This window comes from Vicia villosa, linkage group LG2 (assembly GCF_029867415.1).
Source record: "Vicia villosa cultivar HV-30 ecotype Madison, WI linkage group LG2, Vvil1.0, whole genome shotgun sequence".
Classification (NCBI taxonomy): Eukaryota; Viridiplantae; Streptophyta; class Magnoliopsida; order Fabales; family Fabaceae; genus Vicia; species Vicia villosa.
The window spans coordinates 51,770,335-51,782,644 of NC_081181.1; the positions used below are offsets into that span (position 1 = coordinate 51,770,335).

The window sequence follows — 12,310 nt, forward strand, 5'->3', positions numbered from 1 at the left end:
GTAGAAACTACTAGAAAAATATCATAGAACATTTATAATCTTTATCCCATTGAAGGAGAAACTAATAAATTAAAGAATCTTCAATTGGAAGGTCATTATCCTATCAAGATCATTGTCTTCTCATCAAGATTACATGGATCCTAAAGGTAAGCTTCTGCTTTATATTTCATCTTAAATTAAGTATGGATTAATAAAGTCTAAATTAATTAGAAAATTCCCAACAAGTGGTATTAGAGCCATCCATGCTTGATTCATGTGTGAATTTTAATAACTCTTGAAATTAGGATTTTAAAATTGAGAGTTTTCTTTTATTCTTCCAAGAGAAAAGGGGTGATGCAATGACAGTGTAAAATATTTTTACACTGTCAACCAATCACCACCCATGTATCCAATTAAACCATTTTTTTATTTAAAAAAAAACTTAATAACATGACACATTTATGATTTTCTATTGGATGACAGTGTAAAATTATTTTACACTGTCAGTGCATTACCTTTTAACTCTTCTTCCAAATATATATTAGTTTTATTTTAGTTGAATAATAAATAAACTAATTCTCAAATAATTCTGTTAAATTGAAATTAATCATAAATATTTACATGATGTTCCGAAAGAAAATTGATTAATTATATCATTTCATCTTGCATTCTTATCTAAAGAACATATGCACATCAAAGATATATGTAAATATATATAGTGTAACATTACTGCAACCAAAGGTTTTAAAATAGATGCCTTACATAATAAAGAAATATGGTATATAGTTTAATGTAACTGTAAATAAAAGGTACTGGCTATTTCACGTAATATCTATTTGTACAGTTTTACGTAATTATTACAACGATATGATAATTGCAGTTTTTGTTTCCTGCAAATTTGGTTGTTTTTTCTTTCTTTTCTAATAAACTAAATAGACAATGGGCATGATGTGTTTGATTGTACGGTTGTATCCCTCACAGTTATTTTGTCCATTAAATTTAGTAATATTTTTTAATGTTCAAATTATTGGTTATAATTTGTATTTTATATATTTATTTGACATTTTAATGATTTTATTGAGACTAGAAATCACCAAAGTGACAATTCTTTTATAGAGTTGATCATCAGAAATGTTGAATGTTAGTGTGTATGTTTCTATGTGAGTATTAGTTAACCCAAAAGAAAATTAATATTTGACATAATTATATACACACACTTGTAATGATAAACATGTGATAATTTTAAGACTTCACATGTGAATGATAAATCAATCCAAAGAGGAGTTTATTAAATGACATGTTTTATTACCAATGTTGAATCGTTATAACAAGAGTATCACTAGCAATTAATATTATCGTCCAAAGACTTGATATTGATGGTGCACTAGATATCTTGAGATGGGTTATGAAATTATTTGAACATATATTATTTGAGTTTATTTATGATTTATTTCAAATTGTCAATTCTATTTTTTTTAATGGTGCCAATCTTAAGGACCAGAAAGAAAATATTTTAATTGTTTTTGGCTGCATGGATCTCAACCTTGCATTAATGATAAATTAGCGCATTCTCCTATAGACTTCAGTACCTTTAATGAAAGGAAAATTATGAGAAGTGGAATTGCTCTAATCGCATGAGTCTTATGATCATAAAGTGCAGCGTTCCAGAGGCATTCAGGGATACTATATCTAAGGAAATAACAAGTGCTAAAGACTTCCTTGGTGAAATTGAAAAGCGCTTTGCTAATAGCGATAAAGTGGAAACAAACACACTTCTTCAAAACTTGATTTCTATAAAGTATAAAGGAAAAGGAAACATAAGAAAGTATATTATGGAAATGTCTAATATTGCTTCCAACAAACTTAAGGCACAAAAGCTTGAGTTGTCGGATGATTTACTCGTGCATTTGGTGTTAATATCTCTTCCTGCACAATTTGGTCAGAGAGAGTGCAAAGTGGACAAATTTGTATAGAACATTCACTACTAAAAATATGACATTTGCATAAAGGATTTCACATCAGGCATTAAATTATATGATGTGAAAAATATTTGTCAAACAATTTTACATCAGGTATTTATTTTCAATGATGTAAAAAATATATGAAAAAATGAAAAATGTATAACACAATGGCAATATTGTAAATAAAATGAAAAAAATAGGCGGTGGCAGAATTGTAAATAAAACGAAATTCTTTAATAAGGGATTTTACATCGGTTATATATATAAACTGATAGGAAAAATGTCATGCACAGTGTGGCCTTTACATCGGGCCTTGATTCTAACCGATGGGAAATATAGCATAGTGGGCCTTTACATCAGGCGAATATAAAAACCGATGGGAAATGTTAACAGAATTTTTTCCAAAAACCCTAATACTTCTTTACTATTGCAAATCTTTTCATTTCTCTGTTTTTCTTCTTCGTCGCCGTAAACACCCCCTACGATTTGCCGGCTTTCAAGCTTTTTCAAACAACTCATTTCTCTGTTATGCTCAAAATTTCAATAAATCTTCCTCCGAGATGTGAACATGTCTAAACCGAATTCACTATACCCTCACCTTCATACCACACCATCAAAAACACCACCATACTTTGTATCTACAAATCCATAATCTTCATCCATTTATCACTATATCATTGTCCAAGCACCTACGCACATAAGCAAAAACTACAAAAAAATATCCATAATAGTTTCACGGTTCATAAACAACAAACACGAATAACCATTTCAGATCAAGTACCTGTTATAGATCCATTTTCGGCATCAACATCACCTTCATTCAACAATAGGGAATCCTTCAACCGATTCTTCCTCGGCAGATCTGCAAGAGATAACTCACTGCAATAAAACGCATCTCAAATCAACTCGTGCAACAATCTTCGACTCACCACAGCAAAGCCTTCAGCGATGACAACAATTGCAACGACACTGCATCAAATCGTCACCTCTTCAATATCAACTTTCAGTAGATCTAAAGCGCTCAACCATTCCACACGACCCACACATTCACCACGACAGAAATGCATCATCCAAGTGACGTCAACACAACTTTTCGCATCGCACATCTTTGCACCACATCGATATCGCAACACCGACGAGCTTCAAAACTCATCAACATCATCAAACGCTTCGATTTGATATTTCCTTTTACTTGTTCCTTCTACCATTGCATTTAATATTGTTTGTATGATGATTGTTATATATGTTGAGTCAGGTAACGAGTTTGCTTACTCCACCGCCGACGCAACTGCTAGTGGTGCTCTGTCCCTCGGTTTTTCTCAGAGTTCTGAGGAAACAACTATTGTCGTTGCTGATTCAGATAACTCGAAGAAAATCGTTAATACTTTTGGTCAGAGAACTTTGATTTACCGTGGTGTCACTAGATAACTAATCTAAGCTTTTTATTTTAATTTTCAGAACAAAAAATTATTAATAAAGTTTATAATCTAGCTTAATTTTTTAAAATTCAAAGGATCTTTTGCTGTCAATATTTGGCACATCATGCCATCTTAACTTTGCTACCATTTATGAATTGATCGAGCTGGGAATGTTAATGGATTGTAACTTGATTGATCATTTCGTTTATTTCCACTTGAGGATGATATCTACGTGGTGTTGAAATTGATTATATTGAACTGGATTTGGTTATTTATGTTGCTTCTTACTCTACATGGTGATACTTTAAGAATCTATTTGTGCCGCTTCTTAAGAATTTGGTTTATTTCTTGTGAGATACTATCATCCTCACTCCTCTTCATTATAATGACTTGTATTTTCTACCTAAGCATGAACTGGAGAAATTCTTAACTATTCTCATCTTCTGTTTGATTCAGCCATAGGTTTAGGAATTAATGGATTAGGAAGGTTAGTTAGAGACTTCATCTTGACTGTAACTTCAAAGGGCATATATTACTTGAAGCCTAAATTAGATATATTATAGGAGAAGGGCCAATATTGGCTTGACAACATTGTTGAACATATTGATGGATGGAAAAGCATAGATGTCATTTATTTTTTTCTCCATAAAAAATTATAAAAAGGATAAAGATTAAACTATTTCATTTATTTTTCTTGTATATTGTAGAAATACTTTAGATATAAGTTCATATTATTGATAAAGTCATATATCTCAAGATGATTTGTATAATTTGCGACTCTGTTGGGTAAAATGTTTATTTGAGTTATATAAAGATTGAGATTTATCTGGTGAGTTATATGGAATTATATATATATATATATATATATATATATATATATATATATATATATATATATATATATATATATATATATATATATATATATATATATATATATGATTTGAGTTTCTTGACTTTGGTGTTGTCTGCTGATGTTAATTGGTGTTATTGTTTATTGTCAGTAAATGTGATTTTGATGTTGTCTACAGAAGCTACAACTCATCTTCTTGTGGATGCATGTTGGTATTTTAAGTGCGGGAAAGAATTTATAAATGATTGAGTATTTTCGTATGGTTTCACTTGTTTTGTTATTGTCGTAGTAGTCCACCGTGTGTAAACTTTCTTATAATTTTGTACACTTGTGTGTATCTTAGATTAATACTTTTGTAAATCAACTGTTCATTTCGAAGAATATATATATATATATATATATATATATATATATATATATATATATATATATATATATATATATATATGCATCCAAGCTATTTGCAGCAATGAAATTTTCTTTCATTGGTTAGAAAAATATGAAAAATTAGGTACAAAAAAATTACTGGGAAAACGGGAAAAATACCCTGAATTCGCTAAAATGTAACAAACTTATTGCATCGGGTAATTTAGGGAACAGATGTAAAAACCTGTTTATTACATCGTGTAGTTGGAGAAACTGATATTAAAAATAATATCTTACATCGGGCCTCTAAGCCAACCGATGTAAAATATGACATTTTTTTAAAAAAATAGTTTTTTTTCAAATCAGACCTAACATTCAGCTTATGTGGTATGTGGATTTTTCACATTGGGTTGTGGCCCGATGTTAAATGTCTCTGATTTATTATATCGCTTGGATTTACATCGGACCCAGACCTGATGTAAAATATACTTTTGATCCGATGTAAAAGCTTTTTTTGGCACTAGTGATTTAAGGACAAACTCCATGTAAGTGGACCCTATGAAAAAGGGGCTTCCATCCAAGGCCTTTCATGGGCACGCTGCTCACATGGATGTTATACAATTAAATGATTTTTGGTTTAGTGGAAATTAGTCATTGTTGTTATTTATGTTCTATGTTTTGATAGTATATATACATACTCTTATATTTTATTAGATTTTATTACGTTCTGATCAGAAATAAAGTTTGGTTATATAGTTCATTGCACTTTGTATGATAACTAGTAACAAACCCGTGCGGTCTCACGGGTTCTGGTATGTCACGCGAATTCGTTTTTCATGTATAATTATGTTTTTAAGATATATATTTTTTAAAAATAGATTGTTGTTTATATTAAATAGGTAATTATATAAAATTTAGCAGCATCCAAGAGAAAAAATATTCGTGAAAAAACATATTTTAAAAGAAGTTATAATATATATTTTTAAAGAGTAAATATAGAGTAAGAAAACATGATTGATTATCATCAAATGACAGATATTATGCCACAATTATTTTGATAATGAGCATTTTAATTAGCAATAGTTAAATAGTTAGAGTTTATTTGAATTTTAAAGAAATTATTATGATAAGATAAGCACAAAGATGGAGAGGAAGACTAAAAAGAAACAATAATTAAAAAGTAGAACTACTAATATAAATGAATAGAAAAAAAGTATAATCAAAACCATTAAAACATGAAATTAATAAAATAGTGAAGCTGTTAAGAAACTGATTTAATATATATTTGTAAAAAGAAATTGACGGTAATGTAAAGTTGAACTATAAAAAGAAAAAAAATTGGAAATAAATTGAATAAATGAAAGGACGTAATAAATTTTCAATATTAATTAAATTTGGAAACCTAAACAATTTGGTTGAAGATAGTTCACCGTCACAAAAAGATGTCGACTCGCTGGAACCACCATGATTCTGTCTTTTTGCGGTGGGAGTTAGAGGATCTAGGTTGTGTTTGGATGTTATCTCTAAGTCCTGGAAAGATAACATAAACTATCAGTTTTTCACATGTATAGGACAGCAACTTATATAACTGAAGCTGGTTTTGGTTTTTGAAATTGAATACCGTTGGAACTTCACAGTCATCTGCAGCATCAGTTTTGGCTTCATCGACACTCTCTTTAATCTTCAGATAACAAACAGTAGATGCAAATTGTTTATAGAATTCAATATCACACAACAGAATTTGCAATATATATGCATTTATAAAGAGTAGTATCGGAGCATATACCTGCGGTGGGAGTGGTGTTATAGATGGTTCAGAACTCACGACCTTGAACATATAAACAAAATTAGTTGATGTGTATCAACATAGATGATGATCCATTTGAAGAACATGCTAGATGTGAGTTGAGTGTTACCTGTGTATCCCCCCATCGAGCCTTCAACTGATCTGCAAACTCATCATCTTTGACGAACATTATAACTGAGGCGCTGTCCCAGCTGGGCTGCCATTTAACCCTCAAAGCAAGATTCAAGTGCAACATAGCATCAAGATCTAATGGGAATTCTAATGGATCCGTTATACCAGCCTACAAAAAACAAATATAACATGTTATTAATGCTCATGCAGAACAGCCTAATACGTCCCGATATGATTGTTCTAAGACGTAAAATACCTTTATCATTGTATCCCGCATATGAGCAGCAGAGACGTGCAAGATTTCGGTACATTCTCTATCCCAAAAAATAAACTTGCAAGAAGTATTCAAATAGAAACCTTCCACTTCAATCTTATACCTATTTTTGGTTTATTGGATTAGATAAAAATGTTAAAAAACCATAATGATAAGAAACAATATCGAAATGCAATTTTGTTTTCACAAAGGTCACAGACGTATCGTACTTATAGATCTCCGCCTCAGTAAAATGTCCATTATCACATTTGTACGGAGGTTTGTCACCGCGAGCCGATTTAGTGCATTCATGGCAGCACTGATAGTACCATCCGTGGGAAGACGCAATGAGTTTGCTTGTTTTTGCAACAGTAGCACAGAAAGCAATCTGCATGAAAAAATGAATATGTATTGTAAGAAAGCATACACATCCTTAAATAGCTTATGCATTATAATTCAGATTTACGCCTCTTTACCTCGCGGATTTTCTTCATCTCACTGAGTAGTACAGAAATAGCCCCTTTGAGCAATTTCTGCAGATGACTTTGTCCAACATTATCATTTGTGGATGTGCGGGAGTATTGTTGAGACTGAGAGGTCAGTTGCGTAGAAATGACGCGCAACGATTCCTTTGGGAATCTGCATGAGAAAATCAAAATAAATATTGGACATGAGAGGAATACAAAAATGAGATGACGTTAAACACAAATAGAGAATGGATTCCACGTTTTAACGAAGTCCTTGACAGTGGGCAAATCCGCGTTGATAAGAAGCTTCGTAACATGGAATGTGTTGGTAACGGAGAAAGGGTATTGACCTACAATAAAAATTAAGAAAACAAACAAATTAAGTAACATGATCAAAATTAACAATGCACTAAAAGGAATTGTTGCTTGTATTTTCCATTCCAAAACGCCATACCAGCCTCTTTTACTTTAGCATACTGAATCATAATAACAATCGGCCCAGTTGTCGCAGAGTTGTCCTCGTTAAACTTAAAAAACTGTTTAGCATAGTCTTCCCAGAGGGTGCAATTGAGGGTGTTGTTGCTGGAGTAGATGAAAAATGTTATCATTATAAGACATGATACAGATGAAAACATGCCAAAATAAGAAGCCAAAAGAAGATGGTTGGACGACATACCTTGCATCTCGGAGTACGAAATTAGTCTAAAACTTTTTCCCACCCATTTGCGTCTGTTGATACCCAACACTTTCGAGCATACCAATAACATCTGATGGATTATTGAAAACAAAGAACATAAGTAATTGAGCTACTATATAATGCAAAAGGAAATGGTATCGTGATGCAGTTTTACCAATGAGTACATTCTTCTGAAAGTTCCCGTTAATGATGTCAGGGAAACTGGTGAAGGGGCGTGGTTTGGGGGGTATGTCATGTTTGTCAACATCACCAACAGCAGTTCCTCCAGTAAATTTCACTAAGAACTTGTGGGAGCTTGGTTTGAAAACTAAGTTATTAGGCTGCACAGAAAAATTAGACACAGTATAGGTCCGGTCCACCTCAAACTTCTCAGTGTATGCGGCCATGCATGCAGTTGGAACAACAACGTGGATATCAGAACCCTGGAAATAAACAAAAGGGTTAGATGCAGAACACAACCTCGCACACGGAAATATCACAGACTATGTAAATTAGTTTCAAAACATGAAAATGGTACACATGCATTCCATTTTTCGTATATCTACAATATAAAGAAGAAAGAACACATGCTTCAAAACCACAAAAAAGGAACAGATTCTGGAAAGATCGAAGGTAAAGATCGGTCTTGACACATCAAACAACATCAACGGTAAAAATAGAACGTTCAAAAGGTAAAGATCGAAGAAGCATAAAACAATAAAGACGACAACATATGAACAATGATACACACTAACAGAAGTTAAAAATCCATGCGAACATTCACACGCACAAACAGAAACATCACTTACCTCTTTGTCTTCAAATATCATCTCAAAGTGCTCCTTGTTGTTGGAGACTACCTTCCATTTATGGGAAACTCTCACCGCCACTTTCCACAACTCTTTGGTGTCGTTGATGTCCTTAATTTTTTCCATAGGACGAGCCATGCAGAGGTTGAAGATAGAAGATGGAGAGGTTGAAGATGGATAAAGATGGTAGCTGGGAAAGATTTGAAATCGCCCGTGAGTTGGAGAAAGAGGAAAAACCTTGAGGTAGATAGAAAGAGAGAAAGAAAACCTAATGAAAAGACTTTGAGTATGGCAGAGGAAATATTTGTGTTTACCAATAAAGATAGCAATATAAAATGATTATTATCACATGCAAAAAATTTGAAAAGGCTTTCTTTGGATTGTTTTGAACTCAGACACGGTGCTTTAGAAAAGGAGGTCAAGTAAGGTGTCCATGTGGCAGCTTGGGGAAGCAAAGGGGCAGAATTGTATTTTCCAGATCAGTTAACTTTCTTATATTGTAGATATTGATTTCATTAAAAGTGAGGAGGACCAGTTGAAAATTGACATGTATTGACCTTCATGTGATTTTCATGCTACGCATTTCATGATTAATCTATGTCATTTAGTTGTGTTTAAATTTGTGATCATTGATGGGTTTAATTATGACTGATATAATGAAAACCGCTTTGGTCCTATATATTGATGTAACTAATGAATGAGATAGGGATGTGTATAATGTTTATAATGGAAATTTTTTGAGCTGATAAAGTCAAACACATTTATAAGGATACATATATGACCAGTGGGAGATTTTTAGATTTTTTTGCGTCATACATGTAATAAATTAATGTGTTAGGACCATTATTTAATTAGCCAAATTAAAGTGATTTATTTAATGTAAAGTTTATGGCTAAGGATATAATTGTCATGAAAAATATTGTGTAGATACCAAAAGTCTTATTTCTATTTTTATGATGGGTAAAATTGAAATAAGAAACCTTGAATAATCATGACCCTTCATGGGAGGGCATGAGATTCTAAACTTGAAAAAACATGACTCTTCATGAAAGGGCATGTGATTCTTATAATTAAGGGGTTATGGTCCCCAATTGTAGAAACTACTAGAAAAATATCATAAGATATTTATTCTCTTCATCCCATTGAAGGAGAAACTAAGAAATTAAAAAATCTACAATTTGAAGGTCATTATCCTATCAAGATCATTGTCTTCTTATCAAGATTGCATGGATCCTAAAGGTACGCTTCTGCTTTCTATTTTATCTTGAATTGAATATCGCTTCATAAAATCTTGATTAACTAGAAAATTTTCCAAACATACAAAGTATGCTTTTTTTTTAACCAATTAAACCATATTTAGATTTTTATTCCTCCTTTAAATATATTTCATATTGTCCTACAAAGTTATGTTAAATAAAAGATCCTTACTTTCATCCAAACCATCACCCAAATTCAACATATTGACCATAAAAATATATTTACTAGATAAACCAAAATTCTTGTTAAATAAATCCTTAAGGATTACACATCTCACTCGTGGGTTAAAACAAAACAAAATATCTCTATCAATTTCAACTATTTTTTATAAGAGATAGTAAAACAAGTAACAAGAACATCACCACGTGCACTCCCAACTCTCCACAAATTTTCCATCAAGACGAGTCTAGTCTACTCCCTCTAATGAAATCCTCATTCTCCACCTATATTTACATTATAGTACTTTACACTATAGACTTTTATTTTCATCCATCATTCTCCAACACCACTTCACGGACAAAGAAATAATAGAGTCTTTAAATTACGAAGCCCTAACTCGTATTTCTCTTTAGGAAGACATAACTTTCCTCTATTAAGAAATAATGAATTTTACAAATTCCTCACTCCCACCCCAATATAAAAATTCAAATAAAGAATCAATTTTACAAAGTATACATGCAGTAGCTTTGAAGAAAGAAAATCAGAAAATTGGTAGATAAGACAAGGAAATTTTTTACGAGCATTAGAAGACCTCAAAACGACAATTTATGACTCCTCATTGAGATGGGCAGACTCTGATTTTGTCAATATTCAGGTTTTTAAAACAAACTAGTCTGATAGGATCGTTACCAATTATCTACTCCTATAATAAGAAATTTGAAACCTCATATAATTACATATTAATCTTAAACTAATTCATAGATTACTCAATTTTTAAAGATAAAAACGTCATTATGAATTTTTAAAACTTAATAATTTAATTTAATCAAATTTAATCAAAGTAATCATTAAAAGGTCTTTCTAAAAAATTGAAATCTTCCATGGGACCGTGTATTTTTTCATTATCCCATATGAATGTAATCATTTGTGTTCTTTTTTCCATTTCAATGTGAAAAAACCTCTTCCCAATGCTGCCTACTCTGTTTCCCTACTCTATCAATAAATCCTCATTTCATTTTTTTTTCAATCTCATTCATCCCCTCTCTCAAACCCTAAACAATTATCTCCCTTTCTAAAATTTGACTCCAAGGGTTTTGATTCAATTCCCTTTTGATGGTTCGTTTGAAGAAAAAAATTCCTCATCCTAATCTACTCCGTCCACTCCTTCTACCTTTCCAGCGACGCTCCTCGCGATTTCCAGATCGTATGTTTTCCATTTCTCCTTTCCATTTTCATTCGTCTTTCAATTTCTACACTATGTCATTTCATCCTTTGTATCTCACTTTTAAATTTGTTTGAATCTAGGGTTTTATTTTGGATATGCGTTGAATCATTGGTCTCTCTATTTATTTGATTCTCTTTTATTTCATGGATATTAATTTGTTTTTTGTTTGAATATGATTTAAGTTTTGCATAATTGATTTGGTTATATGGTTGAATTTTAAGCAGAGTGATTTTGTATTCGAATAATTTTATTTTTAATTTATTAATTTTAGTAGTAATTTTGATACTTAACTAAATCTTTGCAGTTTCATACTTAACTTTTTTTATTGACTTTTGCAGCTATATAGAGACAAGCTTGAAAATATTCGCAAATCATACCATGTTTACTTGATTCCATTGTATAGTTGTCTAATTATGTGTTGAAAATTTTCAGGTGGTGATGAAAGGTAAGTTCTGAAGAGGAATGTAAGTTTATTTCACTGTCTTTCTCACAAACGATGTATGTGTTGATATTGTTTTGTTTGTTAGATTCAGTGAAGATTTTGTATTTACAAGTGCTGAAACTTACTTTTTGTTTGTATGTTTTTTTATTGATTTTGTGTCTTTTTTCTTTTCAGCATCCTTTTGCTTTTAATTTCAAAATAATAAATTGGCCACTGTTGGAACGACTCTTAGAGGTAATTCAAAGTTAATCACTTATTGACATGCTTCTTCTCTTTAGAGAAATGTTTTAAGAAACTCACAGAAGATTGAACCGATGAGACCTCTGAATCATATGATTAAATTGATTCAATTAGCACATCATTTGCTGTCGCGCGCAGATCAAAAACGAGTATTTTGAAAACAGAACATCAAAATTATCCAAAACTAAATAAAACTAATGTTGCAGCTTCAAACAAAATTCTGGAAAATATGCGCTCCGAATCTGACTTCGACTCCAACACAAAAGTTGTAGCTCTTTCTCTTAGCT

At 31.6% G+C, this 12,310-nt stretch overlaps 2 protein-coding genes across 2 annotated transcripts; one reads left to right on the forward strand and one right to left on the reverse strand.

The window, feature by feature from the left end:
• Positions 1-1,613: 1,613 nt before the first annotated feature.
• Positions 1,614-1,952, forward strand: LOC131649056 (uncharacterized). Its single transcript, XM_058918802.1, has one exon. The coding sequence runs from the start codon at positions 1,614-1,616 to the stop codon at positions 1,950-1,952; it is 339 nt and encodes a 112-aa protein (XP_058774785.1).
• A 5,245-nt stretch (positions 1,953-7,197) lies between these two features.
• On the reverse strand, positions 7,198-8,838 carry LOC131649057 (uncharacterized). Its single transcript, XM_058918803.1, has 5 exons — positions 8,701-8,838; positions 7,955-8,334; positions 7,670-7,797; positions 7,475-7,565; positions 7,198-7,387 (listed from the first exon to the last, which is right to left on the reverse strand). Exons 1-5 carry the CDS (start codon positions 8,836-8,838, stop codon positions 7,198-7,200), a joined length of 927 nt encoding a protein of 308 aa, XP_058774786.1.
• Positions 8,839-12,310: the final 3,472 nt, after the last annotated feature.